Source organism: Daldinia vernicosa (genome assembly GCF_022497035.1).
Source record: "Daldinia vernicosa strain CBS 139.73 unplaced genomic scaffold F5Y00scaffold_27, whole genome shotgun sequence".
Classification (NCBI taxonomy): Eukaryota; Fungi; Ascomycota; class Sordariomycetes; order Xylariales; family Hypoxylaceae; genus Daldinia; species Daldinia vernicosa.
The window spans coordinates 243356-267150 of record NW_025953943.1 but is presented as its reverse complement, the minus strand read 5'-3'; the positions used below and the strand labels follow the sequence as shown (position 1 = coordinate 267150).

The 23795-nt window shown below is 48.0% G+C and overlaps 9 protein-coding genes across 9 annotated transcripts; 3 read left to right on the top strand and 6 right to left on the bottom strand.

Annotated features, from left to right (window-relative positions):
- Positions 1-995: 995 nt before the first annotated feature.
- On the bottom strand, positions 996-3574 carry F5Y00DRAFT_238840 (MFS general substrate transporter). Its single transcript, XM_048008016.1, has 3 exons — positions 2916-3574; positions 2603-2849; positions 996-2538 (listed from the first exon to the last, which is right to left on the bottom strand). The coding sequence occupies exons 1-3, from the start codon at positions 3102-3104 to the stop codon at positions 1370-1372; spliced, it is 1605 nt and encodes a 534-aa protein (XP_047864245.1). The 5' UTR covers positions 3105-3574; the 3' UTR covers positions 996-1369.
- A 3742-nt stretch (positions 3575-7316) lies between these two features.
- F5Y00DRAFT_262699 (uncharacterized protein) lies at positions 7317-9240 on the bottom strand (the record flags this gene model as incomplete). The annotated part of the gene is made up of 4 exons (XM_048011427.1): positions 7317-7983; positions 8061-8333; positions 8406-9057; positions 9135-9240. The coding sequence occupies 4 exons, from the start codon at positions 9238-9240 to the stop codon at positions 7317-7319; spliced, it is 1698 nt and encodes a 565-aa protein (XP_047864244.1).
- A 341-nt stretch (positions 9241-9581) lies between these two features.
- On the bottom strand, positions 9582-10592 carry F5Y00DRAFT_262698 (inositol monophosphatase; the record flags this gene model as incomplete). The annotated part of the gene is made up of 2 exons (XM_048011426.1): positions 9582-10378; positions 10475-10592. The coding sequence occupies 2 exons, from the start codon at positions 10590-10592 to the stop codon at positions 9582-9584; spliced, it is 915 nt and encodes a 304-aa protein (XP_047864243.1).
- A 318-nt stretch (positions 10593-10910) lies between these two features.
- F5Y00DRAFT_89842 (Ribokinase-like protein) lies at positions 10911-12392 on the top strand. Its single transcript, XM_048014319.1, has one exon. It carries the CDS (start codon positions 11296-11298, stop codon positions 12292-12294), a length of 999 nt encoding a protein of 332 aa, XP_047864242.1. The 5' UTR covers positions 10911-11295; the 3' UTR covers positions 12295-12392.
- On the bottom strand, positions 12392-14744 carry F5Y00DRAFT_89824 (uncharacterized protein). The gene is made up of 2 exons (XM_048014318.1): positions 13490-14744; positions 12392-13438 (listed from the first exon to the last, which is right to left on the bottom strand). Exons 1-2 carry the CDS (start codon positions 14296-14298, stop codon positions 12490-12492), a joined length of 1758 nt encoding a protein of 585 aa, XP_047864241.1. The 5' UTR covers positions 14299-14744; the 3' UTR covers positions 12392-12489.
- Positions 14745-14841: 97 nt separating this feature from the next.
- Positions 14842-16063, bottom strand: F5Y00DRAFT_262695 (UBC-like protein; the record flags this gene model as incomplete). The annotated part of the gene is made up of 4 exons (XM_048011425.1): positions 14842-14922; positions 15004-15743; positions 15810-15904; positions 16002-16063. The coding sequence occupies 4 exons, from the start codon at positions 16061-16063 to the stop codon at positions 14842-14844; spliced, it is 978 nt and encodes a 325-aa protein (XP_047864240.1).
- A 687-nt stretch (positions 16064-16750) lies between these two features.
- Positions 16751-18822, top strand: F5Y00DRAFT_89819 (FAD/NAD(P)-binding domain-containing protein). Its single transcript, XM_048014317.1, has 2 exons — positions 16751-17147; positions 17234-18822. Exons 1-2 carry the CDS (start codon positions 17105-17107, stop codon positions 18598-18600), a joined length of 1410 nt encoding a protein of 469 aa, XP_047864239.1. The 5' UTR covers positions 16751-17104; the 3' UTR covers positions 18601-18822.
- On the bottom strand, positions 18665-19975 carry F5Y00DRAFT_238826 (uncharacterized protein). The gene has a single exon (XM_048008015.1). It carries the CDS (start codon positions 19369-19371, stop codon positions 19045-19047), a length of 327 nt encoding a protein of 108 aa, XP_047864238.1. The 5' UTR covers positions 19372-19975; the 3' UTR covers positions 18665-19044.
- Positions 19976-20474: 499 nt separating this feature from the next.
- On the top strand, positions 20475-21926 carry F5Y00DRAFT_238825 (putative riboflavin biosynthesis protein Rib7). The gene has a single exon (XM_048008014.1). It carries the CDS (start codon positions 20636-20638, stop codon positions 21599-21601), a length of 966 nt encoding a protein of 321 aa, XP_047864237.1. The 5' UTR covers positions 20475-20635; the 3' UTR covers positions 21602-21926.
- Positions 21927-23795: the final 1869 nt, after the last annotated feature.

Genomic DNA, 23795 nt, shown 5'->3' with positions numbered 1-23795 from the left:
TAGGATAGATTCTTATACTACCATGACTGTAATATAACGTAAAGGACATATATAGAATGGATTATTATCCCGTAGTCTTCTTATAGTAGGTTGGGGATGAGAGTAGGTAAGTGAGCATATTGTTGTAGTTATCACGATATAACTTGTATAACTATAACCCACTCCTATTGGGTTCCGAATCTCGCGAATCCTTCGTGAAGGGCGATCTAGCATCTAAAGCTACCCAGGTATCTACCTAGATATCTAATTAACTAACTCTACAATAGCATCCGGAAGTGGGAATTGTCGAATGTTGAAACGTGGGTTGGGTATTATATGTCGAAAATATACCTCCCGATTCTAACCTTGACGATGGTATGTATCTATACTTACTACCTACCTCGTATATATATACTAAGGCGATATGCCAACCCCCAACCTTCACCAACGGCACTAACTCCCCCCATACTACGCCAAACTAAGACGAGCCTCACGGCAATCGACCCCAAAGCTCGCCCTTCCCGAATACACATCAATTGATCAAATCAATCAATCGAACCCACGCCAAGCATCCCAAAACGGCAGGACGACGGGAGAGAGTGGGGACAAAGTTGAAAACCGGCTCCGCTCCGCGAAGCACGTCAACTAACGCCCATATAACGACATCGTTCTAAGGGCCCGGTAGGGCTGGATTTTCAGATCCCCAGGCCCACGAGCCGCCCAATCGGTTATTTTTATTGCTAGACAAATTATTTTTCCCGCCGGGTACCTGCGTGCAGTTAAAGCCGCATCTTCGGATGACTTGGTAATAAAGCTGCGGGTCCTCCTCCGCACTTTGAGGCTCAACCAACTAGTCCATATACATGTAGGTACTTGCGTACAACCTACCTCGTACGTACAATACATGTACAAAGCCTAGTCAAGACGAAAGTTTCCAAGACGGAAGTTTATTTATTGCGTCTGGAGGCTTAAAATATCAGATCACCTAATCACCCATGATCAAATAAAGTAAAATATCCAAATCAAAGTCATTATATTATTATTTTAGAGATCGTTAAGATATGCAGACACCAAACCCTAAGACGATCCACGCTGAATAAGGCAAAAACGAACCGGGACCTAGTATAAGCCATTTCTATCCATACGCGCGTCGGATGATATCGTCATACCCAAGCCAACCCTTTTTTTAGATTCCCTTTCCCGGACCATGCCTTAAACGCCAAGCTAATCATCCAAGTAACTCCATTTTCGTTGATCCATTTCGTGGTCGTATATATATATACCCAAAATAGGTCATAAATCATCAAAAGTCGTCGTGTAGAGGGATAGTCAGTGCTACATGGCTTGTAGCTGAATATCCAAAGATACCTAGGTATGCTTGCTGAAAGGCTCACAGCTCGTTATTATTTGTCTCTGTAGTCGTCACAATAACACGATGCCCTTTGGTCATCGTTCCAGTCTCCTCCGAAACGGCATCGTTTCGTTCTCGCTTAACTGCAAAACATTGAAAAGCACCAATTACAGCAACAAGAGCACTGCCATACCATGCGAGACCAGTGCAGTCAATCTGCGACCCAATCGAGTAGAGATAGCCAGCCACAGGCGGGGCTATCATACGGCAAGCAGCTCCAGCGCTAGCTGCGAGGCCATTCACTTTGCCAAGTACGGACGAGCTAGGAGTGGCGTCCTTAATAAGGATGAGGAGTAGAGGGTACAAGATGATAGAGAAGATGTTTCTGACGGTCAGGCAAAAGTAAATCCCAGGGTATAGGAGCGAGTCTGGCACATGGACCAGGGCAGGGACAATGACGTAGGCAATCGGGTGGAGGACGGTAACAATAATAAAGAGCCTGAAGACGCCGATCTTCTCGGCGGCTATGGGGAAGACGAAAACTTGAACGAAGAGCGCAATAGCTCCGTTGACCGCCATTACAAACCCAACGGACTGCATAGATAAGCCCAAGCCACCGGGTGAGTAAAGGGGGTTATATTTAGAGAAGAAACCCTCTTCTGGAGCATGGTTGATGGGAATTTTATCGTCCTCAAAGAATATGGGGAGGAGATGATCGTAAGTCATCGAGTGATAGGTAAAGATGGAGAGCGCAATGACTAGAGCCATGATGCGCTTAGTGAAGATGGTGAAGTCGCCCTTCTTTTCTGGCACTTTGGAGGAAATCGTATCGCGGTTGAACTCGCCGCTTTCCCTGCCCCGGAAAGTTCCGTACGTCTCAGAGCGCAGATCGACAGCTGGTTGCTTAATCGCATCCGAGGTCTCTATGAGGGGAGTCTCGTCAGAAACATAGGTGTCATCGGGTAGCATAACCCGTGGGACCATATCAGGGTGCGTTTCCTCGAGCAAGAAATATCCCAAGCAAATGCTAATCATTAGAAGAGCAGCACAACAGAGATTGGGAAGGAGATAGGGGAAGTTTGCGAATAGAGTGCCTTTCGGGAACGTATCGGGCCAAGACTCATGGGGGTCTGCTAGCATTCCTCCGATTGCTGGCCCAATGATTGTTCCAATGGACCAGACAAATGGCATCACGGAATAAGCGCGAGCTAAGACATTAGCATGCAATTTTAGCTATTTGAAGTGAAATGTGAATTTAATGGTTAAACTTACGCTCGTGTTCAGGTTTGGTGACTAGTTCGCCAACCATGGTCTGGATAACTGCGATGTTTCCATTCAGAAGTCCGCCGAGTGCTCGACCGATCAAGGCAATCCATAGGTTGGTGGCAAATCCTACCATAACCATGCTGAACATAGTTCCGATGCATCCTACAAGGAGGACAGGTTTTCGACCGATTCTATCAGACAATCCGCCCCAATACATGCCCATCAACGCCTCGGCAAGGGCGAATGAGGATATCTAAAAGAGTTAGTAACGGCGACCTAGGTATATATCTTAGAAACTAGGGATACGAGATTCACATACAAGAAGACCGGCATAAAACGAGGCATCTTGCTCGTTACCGATTTTAAACCGCTTGACTAAGGCCCAGGCATACGGAAATATGGAGGTGAGGGCAATAGGCTCGGCTAGACGAACAATAGCTAACAGAAATAGCTGAACAGTCGGGAAGTCATCGGGATTTCGAGGTGATCTCTGCTTTGTTAGGACCATTGCTTCGCGACTTGGTATCGATCTTACGGCTAGCTGACACAACACTTGGCACTTAATCTTGAGCTGGTAGATGCTAGAACAAGAGGACAAGCGTCAAGTGATGTGGCGGCAGGCAATGCCTTCTATTTCCACCAGAAATGCTACTTTCGCGAGAAGCTTTCTTCACGATCTCTTTTTATCTCTCTCTTTTTTTCTCTTCTTTTTTAATCTACGCCACTAGACGTTGTAAAACCGACAGAGGAGGGTAACAATAGCGAATTTTCGTTGGCACACACACACGTCTAGAAACAATGTGATAATGTGAGGAGATGATAAATGAAAGGAGCTTGCATGTGCAGTTGCTGCATGAAAAAAAAAGATGTAGTAGGGTAGGGTTGGCAGAGAAGAACAAGGAGGACCGCATCAGAGAAATATACTATGAATCGGAGGTTGCAAGAGGAAAATGTGGAGATGCACTAATAATGTTTTTTTTAAAGGTTCCTCCCTCAGCTGCGGTGGACCTACCGTGGGTTTCTAGTGTAGTGTAATCCGTAAGCTAGGTAGTTAGTATTACATACAAGAGCAGTCTAGGTAACCAACCTTATTAGTGATAAATCATATCTTTGCCAAGTGTGGACAACCAAGATATCATCGTCAGTTCCACCGGCTTCATCCATAACTTACGGTCAACTGGTTCAACCAAAATCGAGTTACTACTACCAATATTCGATTCGAACCCATAATTAACTCGTATGTATTGTTGAAATATGTAGTGTATGTACATTCCAATCCTTCACCTTCTTACTTTGCATCGCTCCTATCCACTTGTCTAACAAAGTCGGCGCCTCTACATACATGCGTCGGCAGGATGTCGATCTCACAGTCGGTAGTATACGGTAGAAACCAGACGGGCTGTCCGAGCAATGGCCGAAATGATCAACAAGGCACCAGCCGGGTAATAATAACTACCTACCTATGTACAACACAACAAAGTCGGTTTTAGCGGTGACAAGCCATGCAGCATGCCTACACTACTTCTTCATATCATAGGTAACATCAAGTGTAAGTTATTACATTTATAAACCATTTTAACTACTATCACTACTATGCTGCTGTGTAAAAGCTGCTAACGCACGCTTCCATGTCATGTCACCTTTGTTGGTTTCCGCTGCAAACTAGGTATGCAATGCAGAATACAAAAACGTTGCATCAAAAATGGAATAACATCTCGATGCTATGTAGGGGCCGGGTTTTTGTAGATGGAACCTAGAACCTTGCGATCTACGGTCAACAAAGCTGGCCAATCATTTAATACGGATTCTGAAAGACATGGTGGGGTTTATAAACTGTTCCCTGTCGTACTTGCGGCATCGCTTCAACTTTAGTTACGTACGGGACGTATCAACCCGCTCAAAATTTTCAGCCACTCCCTAATTGAGTTATCTCTTATACGCTAATGGCGGGGCAAAAAACGCTTAAGTAGCAACTTTTGAAGGCCTAGTCTCTTGGTCCCGTCTTATGTAGATCCACTCCGTTTCTCTACCTACACTAGTGCAACCGTGTACTGTTATTCTTCTAGATTCCTCTCGAAAGAGTCAAACGTCCTTTCCTAGTGTTCTAGGTATGTATTCATCTCCAAACAATCCTGATGATATCAGAAAAAACGAGGAGGAAGAAAGAGAGAAAGAGGGGAAAGCAGATGATGATGCGGAGTCACCGCTCGTCTCATGAACCTCATCTGACAGCTCAACTTGGATCTTCAGTTTCACACCAGCACACTTCATTCTCGAGCCGTTCGAGAGACTAGACTGGTCATCAGGAAGCCCATCGAATTTTTCAAACCTAAGATCTTCATCTCATTACGAACATGCCTATAACACATCGAAGCGCCAACGAATAGGTAGTTATATACAATTGCGCGGCGGCTACAAATGCATGACACATATAATCCATCTCTACGGTTCACAGGTTAAGCATTATCGAAATACACTACTTCGTACGCACGTTAACTAGCGCAAGCCGATATCGTGTTCTAAATGGATCTCGGTTTAAATACGCTACGCCCGAGACCGGAAATTCCCAGCGGCTAACTTGGAGCTAGGACTTGGAGCTTCTGTCACTTGATCAACCAAATCTACTTCTCCAGTTTTCGCTTAACTTTTTAACTAAGTCTTTTTTTCCAAAAGCAACGCCCATTCGATCTAGAACGAGGACGATGTTCAATATCGTACAATTTATACCTCTATGGATTCGTACGAGCATCATCTTTTAACTGGACATAGAACAGCAGAGGCGGTTGGGTAATGAACTACTACCCAGGACTTGAGACTTGACCCCAGGACTCGACCCCAAGTCCCGCATTACCAGTCGTATCCTTATCCACATATCACAAACAAACTGCTATGCCTGCTATACACTATTTACATAATACGCACCGGCATACATACCTTAGGTACGCAAGGTTTCTCGCAAAATATGCATCCTTGGCCTAGGTAGTCACCATGCAATGCGATGCAGCGCCCCCTTCCTGCAAGACCCATAACACTATTGCATGAGTTGCTTGCCATGCGGCTAGATAGCCCTCCTGCGAACGTCAATGGCCGTTCCGGGCCGCTACTCCCAGCCTACATACTCTTTGCATTGGTGCAATATCGTACTCTGTGACTCGTCGGATGTTGATTGATGGGTCAGAAAGACGAAAATGACGAGAACCCTTCTTGTATCACTATATAACCCTTCAGCCCTGTCGTGGACCCCCAAGTCCCTGAAGGTAGTAGGCGTCACGACTTAGGGACGCTGTCGTGGTATTGGAGCTACCTTTCACAGATGGCGTCACAGATTCGTCAACGCATCGAGATTAAAAGGGTCATCTTATACTATAGGGTTGCTTTTAAGCTCCCCTCCCTCTCTTTTCCGAGATTTGTGCGATGCGAGATTATTGTTAAGCAAGCACCTGCGAGCCGTTAGCGCGACAAGCTATCTATATGCTTGATCTTCGGGAAGGTATGTAGAATACCTTGGGAAGCGTATACGACACACCCTTGCGCTATCCTAACTGGTCACGTCGGATTTAGCAACCGTATCTCGATGACTTTTCTTGCTGCAGGCTTGAGGTATTATTCCTATATGTAAGTTAGGTACGTAACCCCGCGGGACTCATCCCCGGACGGACTGTGACTTGCCCAAGTTCATGCATATAATAATCCAGTCACCCATGCCTTTAGGTGTTCAAGCGAGTATCTGTAGCGCCTAATGAAGAAATACAAGGTGGTGATCGATAGTATAGTATACTAAGCCCGCAACGGCACCATTAGGTAACTTGTTCTACCCTTCGCTAGATCGGTATACCAGGCGCCCTTCCGTATACTCCAATTTCTTTTTGTAGATTCGTAAACGAAGCCTGATTCATTACGGCACCAGCTCAGCCGCATGTATGTTCTCCATGTCTCATATATGCTACCTACCTAGGTACATATAAACAAACTGGCGAGAAGTCTGGGGTACAAGACTAGGTATGTATGCTGGGTCTCTGTATGATGCTATGTACATCGAGGCCCTTGCCAAGCGCCAGTATCCGAGGAGACAGTAGGTAATCAATTATATTTACCTACTGGGGCGGGATAAGTATTCCGGGAATATAATTGCAACTATGTATATCAAGTGCCTGCAATACCTAACGTTTTGTTAGGTGCTCGTGCAAGTTGAACGGTTCTTGGCTAGGTATCAATTTTAATGGCTCGCCTCGTGGGGGATCTTATGAGACGTTGTACAATACATAGAAACTATACCTGTATACCTACTGTATATATCCAAGTCTACTGTTAATATGCGTACCTACCATCCATATTTACATACATAACGTAGCCGACGAGGACATTAATTATTCTATAGACCGGGCGTTGCCATATAAACCTCAGGCGGTAGAATGCACCTAGTTATATTTTCCTGGAAGTCCCGACTTTACTATTAACTCTATGCCGCAAGGCCTCTACTATATGGTTCTACTCCCAATTTAGTCTAAATATATGTATGCAACATTTTACACCAATAACCGTCATATCCAGCGGTCCCTCCGATGCCATTCAAATAGGTAATAAGGGGGCGTCTCCCTCCATATTACTTACCTACTTATTACGAGTTCTCTCCTAGGTATGTATTATCATTATTCACATCCCCAATCCACCCACCCTCTCCATCATAACCACCAGCACAGCTCTCATACATACCTACACACTACGAAGCCTCAAAGAACCTCTCAAGCTCGTCGAATGAGACTCCTAGGAGCTGCGATAGTCGGTTCCGCAGATCATCTAGCGAGATCTCAGACGTATCCGGGCTCAACAAGTGCTTCTCCTCGGCAACTCTTACGGGTCCATTAGGTGTTGGCTTCTTCGTCTGCCTATCGCCGTGTTCGCGCACTAAATCTGGCTTTTTTCTGGCTGTAGGAGCGGGCTTCCGCGGGGGCTGCGGGAACATATCCAACTTGAACTGGATAGTAGGAGAGCTAGAGGGGATGATGCTCTTGTTTGGCGTTATCATTGTTGGTGGTGGGGGAGGAAGAGGAAGCATGGGCGGCATAGGGGATGGTTTAAGCTGGGGCCGTGGTTTTGGTTCCTCGATTACGTCGTCGGTGGCGATGGGGAGGTCGAGGTCTGGACATAGGTAGCCGTCGTACTGCGGGATGCGGAACCGTGCCCCGGTTCGCCGGTTCCACACCCAGCCTTGCCCGGTGAAGTGGAAGTCCGCGATCGTAGCCGTCGCGTGCTTGCCCCCTGCGGCGACTTCCGGGCATACGCCGACGCCCTCGAGAGCCGGCTCTAGCGCCTGTGGTCGGATCAAGGCCCTTCGAAGATCCTTGCGCGATGCCAGCCAGTCTTCCTCGGAGAATAGGCGAGATACGCTGTAAGACGGTTGAGTATTTTCTTTTGTTATTAGGTAGAAAGAGTGCTTTATGGGAGAGAGAGAGGGGGGGCTTACTAGTCGACGGGTATCGAGTAGTGAGCGCGGTGTTTCGGTCGCAAACGGTGGAAGTCCCAACTAAGCACCTGTTTCCAAGCGATGCCGGCCGAGAAGTCCAAGCCCTCTTTTAACCGGGTACCTGGGTGTATAATCTGCACCGGTATCCAACCGCCAAAGATAGACGCGACGAAGCTATCTCCTAGTTCCATCTCAAGGTCGGCGCCGTAAAAGGGCTCGGGCAGATCCCGCGTGAGAGCCCGGCAGTCCTTCCAGTAAATGGCATGGCCGAGTCTGGAAAGCAGGAAGACTATCAATATCAAAATTCATTTTTAAACGTAATGGGGCCAAGGATTGGAGACTTACTCATGTAAGAGCGTAACGGCCGTCATGAAGGCTGTTAAGAGATATTCTTCGCTCTGTTCCTTCCCCTCGCATCTCAACTGTGCCAAACGCTTGGGGAACTCCGCCGTGACTAGAATCGACAAGTTTCGGTGCCGTCGGTTCTCGCATTTCTTATCCCACCGCCGTATAGTCTCGTACTTATCAAGCTCATCCAACGCCTGTCCGTTTCGTGGATGTCGACAAGTGTACCCGGCCCATCCACGCTCACGGAACATATCTTCGTCTAGTTCCCACCTTAAGGAATTCGACATCTCGCCCTTAAGCTTGCTCTCCGCGTCACGTGTCCATCTGCTTTTAAGCTGCGACGAGGCCCATGGAGCACGGTGGTGTCTCACGATAGTCCGTGGCGCCGCCTCATTATCATCTACGCGAGCAGCGGTAGAATGTGTGAAGCTGCAGCGACAGCTTGGTTTCCGGCCGGGGTAGCCTTTTACGAAGACGTCGTGGGCGAGGAAATCAGAGGCCCAGGGCAGTCCTGCGGCCTCTAGGAGTCGACTCGCAAGGAGGAGCGGCTGCTTCAATTCTCTACGCAGTTCTTGATTGGCATCTTTCCAATTCAAAAATACCGGATGGATTTTGCCTCGCAGATTGAGACGTCGCAGCTCTGTGGTCCCTAACTTAGTTTGTTAACCATACGCTGTCTCTTTTTCAACAAGATGGGACGACGTGGAAGAAACAAGTCCTAAATACCTATAGCACCGCATTTCCGAAGTTCCTCTATATTCCATCTCTTCGGATTTGAGCCGGGTTGCGTCGTAATGCGGCCGTGTCGAGCTCTGGTTCTCTGCAGTGCCATTGTTGTCTTCTCAATTACTCAACAGCCAACAGCCAACCGTACTGATCATTTAATAGGAAGAAGGCTAAACATTTCGGGCCATGTTAAATAAATCATACTCTTCGGAAACATCTTTCAAAGAGTTTAACATTCCAACCGGGTTTCTAGGGAGGGGGGCCTGGAATGGGTAACCCTAATGTGTGGTCTATTAGTTGGTCGATTATGTATCCCTCGCCTCTACTCCTTTGTCTAATCCGGATGAGCCACGTTCTTGGAATGATATGCCGCTCCAATAATATTCATCGCCATCGTCAGTTCGTAGCCCTAGATTAGGTCGCCTTAAATCTCGCATACCTCCTAATCTAACTCTCGTACTCCATCCTCCTGTCGCCGACCACGTTCCAAAACTCCTCCACAAGCTCCTTTTGCCCGCTGGGCGCACCGCGCACCGCAAAGTACTTGCGCTCATCGATCTTGGGCTCCCAATCTCCCGGGTTGCCGCTGACCATGATACCTCCGGCTTCCGCAAGTATCGCCCAGCCGGCGCAGACGTCCCACGCCCAGCAACCGCCTTCCCAGTACGCATCAAGCTGACCCGCGGCTACAGCGCACAGGTTTAATGCAGCGCTGCCCATGCTTCTTATAGATTGCACCATGGCACCTCCTGTCTCCTTGCTTGCGCATAGCTTTTTAAAGACTTCCGTCTTGACCTCGAAATTAACGCCATCTCGGCTATTTCCCCATTCGGTTGCTAACATGCACGTATACAACTCCTTTAGAGGCGGGGGGTTTTTGGACAGCGGCAACTTGGCTTTGCGCCCTTTGCCACCCTCGAGCCCCCAGACGGCGCCTTGCGTTAAATACGCACCCTGTCCGCGGATTGCGGAGTATAGCTTATCTTGGTAGGGGTTATACACGATTCCGACGGTGGGAATCCGGTCGACTGCGAAGCCTAGCGAGATGCAGGCCTCGGGGAAATTGTGTACGAAGTTGAGGGTGCCATCGATAGGGTCTACGATGAAAGTCGGGGCTGTGGTTACTTGCATTCCTGGCTTATACGTCTCCTCGCCGATGAAGGCGAAGGTGGGGTAAGCCTTGGAGAGTCGCGACGAGACGAGGGCCTCAACAGCTTTGTCGGTTTCGGTGACTATGTCGGCAGCTATGCTGCATCGTTAGTGTAAGATGAATATATTATTATGACAATTGTCTTTAGAGTTAACTAGACTTTAAAAGTAATGACGGAAATAAAGCATACAATTCAACTTGGTTCCCGTATCTATATCTTGAGGGTTCGCAGACAAGATCATACGGCCGGCCTCGTGGGCCACCGATATTAGCGTGTCGTGGATCTCTTGTAGGTTGAGGTCTGTCATGATGCTGGCCTTGGGGTTTCTACAATATTTAGATAAGTTTTAGTTGAGCAAGGAAGAATATCACGAAGCCAGGAAGCTCAGAAGCTAAGAAGCTTTACATAGGTGTATGATGTAGGATCTAAAATATTTAGGTGGGGTAGCAATGGCTAACGATGGTGTGTTAATGGTGTTAATGGTGGGGTTAATCATATTCGACTTTGACCGCATGTGGGAGAGCAAGGGTATACTATTGGTTGATACTAATAGACTGCCTCAAGGTACCTATGTATCTAAGTATCGATATACTACATTCCTTGAGGAGATATCTTGAACCTATAATTTACTTATGGTTTCTTATCAAATCTCAATATCCAAGATGAGAATCAATATAAATAATCCTTACTTCAGCTGAACCCCTTGATTATACAACAGTAATTTCCGGCGCATTAGGTATATTCATGAACTGACTTACATACAAGAATACCTACATGTAAACTCCCCTGACTAGTCGCTGCGGGGCTTAACTGGCTCCGCTATTCTGACGTTGAGCTGCTGAGCTGCTGAGCTGCTGGTACATTACGATTTATGAAATACAATGTAAATACATAATTCGAATAGTTACATCACATTGTCGAGAAGGGCATATCGAACATATACCTACCTAACCTAGGTAACTATACACATATAAAAGTCTGTTCGCAGTGATATATATTCCGCCCGCAAAATGGCAACCAATACAAGCAACAATGCACAACAAATCCCACTCATCACGGTCCTGGGCTCGCTCAACATGGACCTAGTCTCCTACGTCCCGCACCACCCCCTTCCCGGCGAGACCCTAACGTCAACCCGCTTCGCCGTATCCCCCGGCGGCAAAGGCGCCAACCAAGCCGTAGCCTGCGCCAAGCTCTCCCGGTCCTCGTCCCACTCCCCCGCCGCCGCCGACGACCCGACCGCCACCGCCCGCGTCCGCATGCTCGGCGCCGTCGGCAAGGATACGTACGGCACCCAGCTCCTCTCGAACCTCACGCGGCACGGCGTCGACGTCTCCGGCGTCACCGCCTCCCCATCTCTCAAGTCCGGCCTGGCCATCATCATCGTCGACGAGCCCACCGGCCAGAACCGCATCGTCCTGAGTCCCGAGGCCAACCACAGTTTAACTCCCTCGCAGTTCTCCCACCCCGACTCCCTCGGCCCCCCGCTCCCGGACTTGCTAATCATGCAGCTTGAGATCCCGCTTGCGACGGTCGTCGCCGCGCTGCACGCCGCGAGGAACGCCAACGTGCCGGTCCTGCTGAACCCCGCGCCGGCGCAGGAGTTGCCGTCGGAAGCGTACGCGGGGCTCGCGCATCTCGTTGTTAACGAGACCGAAGCCTCGATTTTAGGCGGCGTGCCTGAGTCCGACCTCGACACCGAGGCGGGGCTCGAGGCCGTCGGACGGACGTTCCTATCGCGCGGCGTGCTGAACGTCGTCGTGACGCTCGGTGGGCGGGGTGTGTTTTACATGAGTGCTGACGGTCAGAAGGGACTCGTACCCGCCGAGAAGGCCAAAGTCGTAGATACTACTGCGGCTGGGGATACGTTTGTGGGGCGGTATGCGCTCGAAGTGGTGGCCGGGAGCTTCAGTATAGCCGACGCGGTGAAGAAGTCGAATCGCGCGGCTGCGAAGACGGTGGAAAGACTGGGAGCGCAGGACTCGATACCTTGGCGTGACGAGTTATGAAAAGACTTGTTAGACGATATATTCAATGATTACTCAAGAGAGATGAAACCAAGTAGGAAGCAGTCACTTCGAATTCTACAGAGCATGAAGCCCTGTCTAACTAGACTATCTAAAAAGTTTCACCAGTTCCCCTATTAACTAACTAACGGAATTCTATAGTTACGTCTAATACCATTCACTTTCCAATTAAAGTATTTACCACCATCCCACTAAACTCCAACGCCCCTCTCGTTTGCGTTTGTCACACTGCACCTCTTGCTTATCAGGTGGGCTTGGGGAACTCAGACTCCTATCGTCCCTACTTCCCGGATCTGTATCCATCACCGACGGCACCAAGCTTTTTAGACTATCGGCACCTATAGACCTTCTATTGCGCACTGCGGTCTCCCGTATCATCTCGCGCTGCCGCTGAACCTCGGACCTGGACTTGGGCCGCGCCGACCCCTGAGGTATGGTTGCGTTGGAGTTAGGCGCCTCCACAAAAGTCGTAGCGGCGGGGAGTCGGTTGGCTTTTCTCACGTGGAAGGCTGGGCGGTTGCCCGAGGAAGTCTGGCGCAGTTCTGTCCATATTTTCCGGGCCGGGTCGGAGATTACGTCCGGGGACAACCGCTTGAGACTAGCCTGCCGCTGGGGAACGGGAGGGGCAGTTCCTGACCGGGTTGGCACTTGGAGGATATCTTCCGTTCTATCAAGTTGTCCCATTCCCATCCATCTAGCTGCCCTACAGGAGCTCAGACGATTGGATATGATTCGTTGCATGACTTCGTTGGCGCGAACTGGCCCCCAGTGAGAAGCAATAATAGGAAATAAAGAATTGGCCGTGGAAATCGGTCGAGGAGACCACGCAGACATTGAAGCATACTGCTTTATGGTCCCTGTCGCTACCGTTTCTAATCGAGTTTGATACGTCGAAACATCGCCTTTAGCATCGCCTTCAGTAATATTGACTCCAAACGCAGGAAATCCTGAATGACAATAATGAACCCTGACTTGCAGGTATTCAGTCTGGGCACTCCCTAGTTGGTTTTCGAGATCGGCAATAAGACTATCAGGATCATCCCTGGATGCTCTTGATTTGCCGGATTTTGAAGTCCCCAGCTGGATACAAGCTAATAGGAGGAGACTAGAGCCAGGGCTTATTGTCCTGCTCGCTCAGATGAGCGCGGATACCCTAAGGCGTGCTAGAGGAACATACCTTATCGTAGTATCGCCTATAACATCGACGACGCTGCCTTCTGCAGCTGGTAAAATGTCTATCCTTATGTTATATAGATAGCCATATCTTGATAAACTGATATCGTAATGGTGAACAGGTATGAAAGGAACCTGGTCGGCGTCATAAATTGAGTTAGAGGCCCGGGGATGAAATAGCCGACCCGATATCTCAATAGCTGCCCAGATATTCGATTGTCTGTCTTCTAGTGACTTCGACTCCGGTATAATAGAGACGTGCGGGACGAGTATGTAGGGATCGGGGATGATGCCATCTGGTCCCTGGGCACTTGTGAAAGAGCAACTATCGAATCTGTTTATCTCGGATTCATTAGGATGTGTAAGAGGTATTGAATAGTCAGAACTCGACGACCGATCCCATGAACTAGTCGTTGCGCATCCATTAGAAGACTTGAGTATCGACTCATCTGGGGAGTTGCTACAAGCCTGAGGATTACACTGATAGTAGGCGGCTTTTGAAGATAGGGCCTTGCGAGTGGATAACGAACGTAGCCTCGAGAGAAAGGTAGGAGATGTCGGTCGTCCAGTTTGCAAGCTTGACGCCCTTCGGCCGAGGACTGATTCCTCAACACGAGTAGAAGTTTTCCTTATAATGGATCTACTCTGATGTTTTCGATTTTTTACAACGGTTAATGGCTGATTAGGACCATCACCAACACTTTCGTTGCTGATCTTCCTGGGAGTGCAGCGGAGGACCTGCATCGACTTTCCTCTCTTTATTATATGTAGCGGCGATGGGATATCCATGCCTGACGACGGGCTATCTTGCATGGTGAACAGGCAGCGGCCGAGCAATAGACCCAAGCGACTCGTTTCCAATCTGGCCGATAAAACTGCTCTTAATAGTCGTACAACTTCCTCCCGTATTGTTTATAATGCTGGTAGGGAGCGTTGGTACCAGCTGTTCGCTTCGTGACTTCGATCGGCAGTTGCAGAGATGCGATATAAGATTAAACCCCTTTAAAATCGTTAAAGCAACAATCACAACCAGAAAGGTCGGAATTAGAGCAATGGCACAGATTATACCGGGATGAAGTTGATCGGACATAGCCAATGCTCTAGTCGTTCTCAGTCGCAAAATGGATATTGAATTCGAAATTAGATTGTAAAAGCAACTGACTAGTAGGGTTACGAAAAGAATACCAGATACCTCATATGTCGGAGGATTGGTGCTGGGAGGTGAAAAATAAAAAATCGGACTGTATATCGTGCTGGGTATCAAGAACTAGAAACTAGAAAAACCGTCCTCGCGAGAGCACAATATAAATGCGCCTTCCACTAAATATATATAGGCAAGTTATAGGCAAGTCCGAATTAGGAGTCGTGACTCAAGGTTCGTAGGAGATCATCTTTTATGGCATCCACGTCACTATCCTCCATATTGAGAAAGCGAATCTGAGTAGCTAGACATTAGTAGCTGCGCATGCTTACCTCTTTAGATATTCAAGGTGAAGAGAAAATAGGGGTCAAACTCACAACATCGTCGGCAGCACCCACTCCACCAAATAATACGGGTTCGGACAGACTTGCAGTCACAGCTTTCTTTACCCTTTCTTCCCATACACCTTCCCAATTCCAATCCCCTGGTCTTCTTGGAGAATCAGGAGTCTCTTTAGATATAGGATTGGCTTCTGTCGGGTCAGTACCGTCAGCTGTATCGGGAAATTCCTTCCCATTGTCAATGCGATATGTCCTCCAAGCATACCAGGCACCGGGATTTCCGGCAGCTTCGAGAGGGATAGAGTCTAACACGTCTTCGTCGCTGAAGGTGCTACGTATATATCGAAGGACCTCGTAAGCAGACGTTTCCTTTCTTTTCGTCTCGGCAAACCCAGGTGATGTACCAACAGCAGATCCCTTGGAACCGGGCGTGCCTGCACTACTCATCGACGGGGGAGGTGGTCGATGTGGCGTATGCTGTTCTTCCTGTTGCCCGCTAGACTGCCTACCGCTACCACCAGTATTTTGGCCCCGGCTCGAGCGCCTAAACCAGCCGGGAAATCCATGCCTCAAGCTAAATCCTCCGGGCGGTAACCGCTCGGCATCGGTTGCGCTCACGGTGCCATTATCGTGGACGTCGGTCGAATACATGTATGTGCTTAGAGGTGTAATTAAGGGGTGAAACATATCGGTCGAGAAGGTAACTAGCGGTGGTAGTTTAGGATATAAGTCGGGAAAGGAGATCTGGAATCGTAGCACGGCGGGAGCATAAGGACCTTTTTACCCATCGATTAGAAACCCCTGAGCGCTGCGACGATTATGCGAGTATCCGAAATGCTCACCATCCCGAACGAAAAGTACTCCGGACCAAAGGTTAGGGTCGCCAGGAGTGAGGCTTACAAAGACGCCTTCGGGGTAGGTCTGTTTAAGTCCAGCGCTATAAATTAATGGTCAGTCAGCTTTGCGTTCGGCGGATAGCAGAGGTGTATAGCAGAGGTGTATAGTAGAGGTGTATATAAGAACGCGTCGCGTACAACTCGACCAAGAGGTGCTGCTTTCTCAGCGCCGGTAGCGCGTTAAATTTAGAAGAGGCCATATTATCACCTCGCAGAGTAGAGACGAATACACATTTAAAGTTGAAGATGGAAAAGGCAACTGAGACGTTGAGACATCTTGGGTTTTTGGTGCTTTATGCATCGCCAAACGGATGGGCTCAGACTCTCAGTTAAGCATAGGGATTATCGTTAATACATGGCAGCATGGGCATTCTAAGCTCTTATCGATAGCCGTTTAAGTAGGTATGTAACTGAAAGTACTCGTAATCTTTAATCTTAGATGTATCCCGTCTTTCTGCTTGGTTCGATTCATACCCCACTTGCCGAAATTAGACATGTAAATGTCGCCATAATTATCAAATCAATCACGTGAAAATGTTATGCAATTCTCTCCAATTATCCAAGCTGCCAAGTACCTACAGATTAGAGATTGGAACAGCATCCTTCTTAGACCCAAGTTCCGAGTGTCTGGATCCTCTAGTATCTGACGAACAATACGGACCCGTACTATAGATATCAGTTGCGCGTGTATACGTAATACACTACATGCAAGATCGAAGACGATGTCTCAACTAAAGTATGACATGCAGAGGGAGAAAAAGGATCGGCGACCACTACGAGCTACCTGATAGGATATATATCATGGACGAAAAATGGACGAAAGGCGAAATGATTCTCCTACTACCCACTACAACACCAGCCTAATGCCGACATACACTATCGCCATACAGGACAACCCCTCATTAGCCGGCAATGAGTAACGTCTCCACCCTTGTTTAAGGGTTATGGATTCCACTTCTATGTATAGACTTGCCTGATTCCTTCACAACCCTCGGGATAACTATCCAAAGAAAGACGGCAGAATGTCCGGCTCGCTATTGATTGTCGCCCTCCCTAGGAGCCGCTCTTCATTAGGGAGAGGTTACGTGTCGTGTTACGTCTATCGTGTCCTCACCTACTGCTATATTTCAAATAATATTTCAAATACCTATTCTCTGCTTCAGTAAACGACAGACTTCTTTACGTTACACCACAACACAGTTTCGCATAGTTATACTTAATTCTTAGTCTGAATTGCCAATATGTCCGATTACAGGGACTTGCGAATATCCGTCATCGGCGCGGGTGAGTTATCTAGTTCAGAAATCCGATTTAAAGGGGGGGAAAAAAAAAAGTAAGAAGTATAGCGACTGATGCTGCTTCATCTTTAGGTATGGGCGGTCTCGCCTGCGCCCTTGCCTTCGCCAAGAAGGGGTTCAAGCATGTCGACGTATATGAGACGGCTTCGAATCTGGGATTCGTCGGAGCCGGGATCCAGCTGGCCCCGAACATGGCTCGGGTGTTAGACCGCTGGGGCTGCTGGGACGAGATCTTTGCTGAGGCTACTAACATCAAAGGCTCAAGCATCCGCGAGGGCTCTTCGAACCGTGAACTTGTACACGTCGAAATGCCCGACATTGCCGAGAAGTATGGATACCCTCACTGCACGGGACATCGCGCGTCGCTAGCTGGTGGCCTGTATGAGGGATGCAAAAAAGAGCCAAGCATCAAGTTCCATTTTTCGACGTCGCTTGCCGATATAACATCATTCGGTCCGGACAAGACGGTGTTCAAGGTACAGCCACGTAACGGCGACCCGTACGAGGTGGAGACCGATATCCTACTTGGTGCCGACGGCATCAAATCCACCGTGCGGTCCGCTCTGCTCCGCACTCTAAATCTTAGTGGCGATGTCGAAGACACGGGACAGGCCGCATACCGGATTATGCTCACGCGGTCCCAGATGGAACATGACCCGGAGCTTCTGGAGCTCTTAGACGCCGACGTCGCGCTGCGATGGATAGGTGAGAAGCGACACATCGTGGCATACCCTATTAGCAACAAGACCATCTACAACTTATCAACGTGCCAACCTGATGTCAACTTTGCCGAAGCCCCGAGTATCACGTATACGACGCGAGGTAGCAAGTCTGCCATGCTAGATGTATACGCGGATTTCCACCCCATCGTGCAAAAGATGCTAAACATGGTGCCCGAAGGTGAGGTGTGTGAGTGGAGGTTACGTTCACATAGTGCCCTTGATACCTGGATCCTTGGTGCTGTTGCTCTGGTTGGTGACGCCTGCCATCCCACGCTACCCCACCTTAGCCAGGGCGCTGCCATGGCCATCGAGGACGGCGCCGTGCTGGCAGAAGTGGTAAGCCGCGCACCAGGAGGCGGTTCAGACAGGGAAGCTCTCTCCAAGGCGCTCAAAGTCTATGAGCTACTGAGGAAGGACCGAACGACGATACTAGTCGACCTAGCCGCGTCATCCGCACGATCGCTACACCTAGGCGAGGGTAAGGCGAAGGAGGAGAGGGATAGACAGTTCGCCATGGGCATGAAGAAGGGAACACCCATTCCGGACAAGTGGGCCAGTCCCGAGGTTCAGCATATGATCTATTCGTACGACTGCGTGAAGGACACCGATGAGAGGTTCGACGAGTTGTACGCTGCGCTTACAGGTGAGACTAATGGCCATGCAAATGGCCAGACGAATAGTTACGCGAACGAGCACGCAAACGGCGTAACCGCATAGAAGTTGTATAGAAGTTAGAGTCTCGTTTTACTGCATTATATAAAGACACGGACATGATAGTGAATGTAGCAGTAGCGAATATATGGAATTGACTTGACGCGATCACCGTCGTGGACTGCTCACAAGGAGTATAACGCTGTATAATTACAAAAGAACCAATTCCGTAGGACCAAAAACGCCATGCTCCCTTCTGATGCGTATCGTATCATCCCCTCCCCCCTCCTGGCCCGTTGTTCGGTCAGGTGGATGCGGCGAGGTGGTACGCTCGAACCGCTAGATAGTAGTATTACCTCCCCTTCAGTTCTCATCAGGTCCTCGTTTCCCTCCATCGACTACCTTGGTAATCATTTAGCCCCCTTTTCCCTTAACAGCATCTCGACCTGCCCAAGACAAAAACGTAAAACTCGGAAACACCTTTACTTTACTGCACATCCCTCCGCTCCCTTAAAACAGACAATCCAGACAGCAACAGCAGGCGAGCGCACCGAGTAGCGCGCCCAGGCAACCGTCTTTGGAGCTGCTCTGCTGCGGCTGGTTCTGGTATTGGCCCTGAGGCGCGTAGCCCGGCTGCGGGTAGTATCCCTGCTGCTGAGGGGGGTACGGGCCGGCCGGGTAGCCGCCCTGGGGGGGTGGTTGGCCGTAGTTCATGCCCGGCTGCTGCTGGTAGTAGGGCTGCTGGGGAGCGCCGTAGGGTTCTTGCTGGTATGCGGCTTGGGGTGCTTGCGGAGGGGGCCCGTAGGCCGGGGGGTAATCGGGTTTGTGTTCGGCCATGATGGATGATGATGATGGAATGCGGTGTTGAGTGGTGAGGTGGGACTCTTCAAGGTGAAGCTCGGATCGGATCAGATCGTATAGATAGATCTAGATATTTGCGCCTCGATCCGTATGTATGTATGTATGATCGATCGTTCTGATGAATCGACTTGATAAGGTGAGCACCGAGGGCGGAAGCGTGTATGTGTATGAAGATGGAAGGTTTCGGGGTCGAGAGATCTTTTTGCGTGGTACAAATAATAGAGCGAGCGCTCGGAACGTCGGCTGTTGTATTTGTTGGCGCCGAGCCTTGGGCGAACAAAAGGGTTGGCTTGGAGATGTGGCGGAGCGTCAGGGGGACGCGCGGATGGAGCGAAGTTGAATGGCTGATGTACTATCACTACTTGGCGACTTGGCGGAATAAAGGCGTGATCTTGGCAGGTAAGTTAGGTAGGTAGATAATTATTTGGAAATTGGAAGAGGTTCGGATTACAGAAGGAAATAAAAAGAAATTATGAGTATTACTAGGTACAGCAGGAAGAAGTAGAAGAGGTGGACAGACTCGGTTACCTCCGTCGTGAGATGTTTTAAGAATTGCAGCTCAAACGAACTACGTCACGGCTCTTGGGTACGTGCAGTCTCATAAATTACTTAAGCAGATACTACGTAATAGTGTACGTACAATGTAAAGAGCCGTGACTATGTATGTACCTAAGTACCTAGACGTAGGTAAGCTCAACGTTTGCCGTTTGCCGCATCATTCAATTCGATAAATTGGTCAATAAGATGAAAATAGAAAATTGAATAACTACGGCAAATCGGAATACATAGCGAAGTCGATAAGAGTTGAACGGCTTATCTTATCACTCTTACCAATATTAACAAATCTCAATCATCAATAGTTAATAACTATGGCCCCTGAATAAATAAGAGGTTATTAAAGGCCTTATTCCAGAGAGATCATGATGAGCAGAGAGATAAATGCACAGGAACGTCTCAAGTTAATTTTAATCGCTTGTTGATCAAGAGCCACAATACATATATCCCTGTTATGCATACACTAAGGGAAAATATATTTATTTGCTACTATCCGAATAATCATTATAACCCGAATGCCACTAAGTTATCGGCCAACTTCATATCATCATCCTTCTTTCTTAACAGGCCATAACAACTCACTCATTAGTTTACAACAACCATTAGGTACTTATATGAAGGCATTTCAATAATACAACTACCTTCCAATCAGCCGAGTTGATCACTACCACGAAAAAGCCTTTCAATGGCTGAACTTTCCTTAGTATTGCCGTCAATCGCGGCAATGCGACTAGAACCTCATCTTCCACCCTTACTCCCAAAATCCTCTCGAGAGGAGGACGCATCTTCCTCGTCTAAGCTACCCTTCGTCACACTAACATTTGCCACTTCACTTGATTCTGCCTTGTCCCTCGGGCCGGGTATCAGAACGGCCCTTTCGGGGCCAAAATCCAAAGCTATGACCCATCATCTTCGTAGTCGCCACGATGCCATCTGTGTTGGGGTCGGGACAGCTATAGCCGACGACCCAGGGCTGAACTGTCGTCTCGCGGCTGATGCTCCGCCCTTGGAGACTTCACCGACCGGTGACACAGCTGGCGTCGGCGCTCTCTTAGGGCTCGCCTCCATCTCAACCAAGCAATCCGTAATCGATGAAACTAACAGCGCCGTGACTGCGCGTCAGCCTCGGCCCATAGTTATCGACCCAAGATTACGTTGGGATTTCACTTCTTCGAGCAAAGTCATGAAGCTAGCTCGGGCAGGCAAAGGCTTGGCTCCATACATCATAACAGCTATACCTAACCCCCCAGAAGATAAGAAGAAATTATTGCAAGACCATGGCGGGAAGTTCATCATTCTAACTCAGCCTCAAAACGCTGTATCTGACTCTGACGTGGGTCCGAACAATCGTCGTTTCGATTGGCGTGCCATCTTAGCAGCCGTGCGGAACGAGGGGCTACAGAGCATCATGATCGAAGGCGGCGGCGAGGTGATCAACTCACTCCTTTCTCAGGAAAATTCACAGCTAATTGACTCGGTCATAATAACCATCGCGCCCACCTGGCTCGGTCAGGGGAGCGTCGTTGTTTCTCCACCTCGAAGTGTTAATCACGACGGTACCCCGAGCCCTGTAGCTCGGCTTTCAAACATAACATACATGCCCCTTGGAGAAGATCTAGTCCTATGTGGAAATGTTGCACCCCGAAATTAATCCCTCTGGCTATGCTAATGGTCCTTTATAAGGTTCTGAGTGCATCGTGCTTGATGATCATGTGGCTCCAAATATTGTCTCGACAGGATGAGACTCCCCTTCCTATGAAGTTGTCTCGAATCTTCTCTGGCGCGGGCTCTTTGATACCTTGGGACTCGATCTTTCGTAGATCTATTCGTTTAAACTATAAATTTATCAATGACAGCGAGATACCAAGAGACATAAGATGCGGACGGTATTATCATCGAAATCACACGTCTACGTACTAGACGAAACCAGCCAAAACTCCCTACGCCTTAACTATAAAATATATAGAATAGTCACTAGGGATTCAACTCGTATGTTCTTTTTTGAAATACTGCCTACCTAGTTGTCTATCTAGACTCGGAGTGAATCGCTCACATAAGGCCCTATCTATCAAGTACCTAAGCTATAAGAGTGACGGCGACAGTGCCTTTGACAATATTTTCGCCTAGAATTCTAGATAGCACCTTCAACCCCAATTTTTCTCGTGATATTATATTCAAAGAGTTATATTTTACAAGCTACCTAGCATAAGCCATAAGTCAGATAAATCAAGGGAACACTCCAGCTCAACTCCACAGTATCTCTACCTATAGCTAGGACACGATATATACCACAACAACAGCCCCCTTCCCTCACGTACGACCATAGGATCTAGAAAACTCGGGATCCCGTCCGCTCTCCCCTAGATAAACTGGATACCGCCGGATTAGTAATTGGGTCGGTGACGACCAGTGAATCCCCGGTGTTGTACGTTTCATTTTTTTCATTTTTGATCTTTTTTTCCAGCCTGGGTCATTGATTTAAGCTTGCTTAATTTTATTGCTTATAATTAGTACTAGCGGAAAGGGTTGCCATCGGATGAGCTTGACTTGGTTATTCGGAATTATCATGAGGTGGACTGAGAAGGCATGGAACAACTTCGTCGTTCCGTAAGGAATTCAACTTAGATTTCTAAAGTAAGGTACCAACTATAAATAACTAACCACCAAAAATATAGTTCACTTTAGATTTCCCTTCTAAGTATTTAACAGGAATATCTTGTATGCCTTTCCGTGGTGCTGGTTCAGCGTAGAGTCAAGATGGATGCTTTTATGTCAGGGCTGGGACTCGGTCGCTACTGGGTTTAATAGTGCCTGGGAGCCAAGATAACGCTTAGCTCCTCTCTATGCTATAGACTCATCTTCCAGCTGCGTATAGTCAAAGGTGGTCATATATATATACGATGCTTCATATCTACCTAGGTAACTTCTTGTCAGTTGTACTAAACGAGCACGGCATCTTTCTAGACGGTTATTACAGTGCGATCCAACAATAGAAAAACAATTCTACTTCTATATCAAAAACCGTAGGTCTGACTGGGGCCCTGGAACGATACATATATAACAGGTAGCTAAGGTATTTATCTAATATATCCCAGGATGACCCCCAGGCAGTATCGTGATGTAGAGCAAGGGGCAAGGAAACAACTTCGTTGTCCCGCGAGCAACTAACTCTAAGCTAACTATGGGAGTCTACGGCTATACGTATTACAAGTGTCCTTTACTCTAGATGTCTTATCTGGAATCCTTACAGGTAAGCCTCGCAAGTACGATCCAGAGTAACAGTATATCGCCACGGAAGATCCTAGCAGTCGTCTATACGTAGAGCCTACACGATACTCCTCGATACCCCGCTCGACTCCTATACGTTGGCTTTACGGTTATATATACATGACTATCTCATGATACTACCCAATATTAAAATAGTAGTCACGGGGTTATGATATACCCATATCTAAGAGAAGTAGTAAAGTCAGAAACCATTAGAAAGTTCACGCGGAGGCTACTGCGGTATCTGTCAGATGACAAGGATTACGATAGGTATATGACGTGATAAGGGGTCTAAGATCTAGCTTGAAGCTATCTACCAGCTAGTCATTCACTATGTTGTATATAAAGGGACCTTGGTTCCCTCTTAGATTTAGGAAGAGGTAGACGTCAGTAGTATTCCGAAATATATACCATATGAGCTATTCACCAGCTAGTCACCTGTCACTCTGTAGTGGTGATATACCAAGGGCGCCTCTGACAGTATCTAAGTAGAGAAATGGCTATTTTACCGGTAGCTACGTTTTAGAAAGAAATTTCATGGAATAGGTATTAGTTAATTGATTTTATTGAAGGTCATG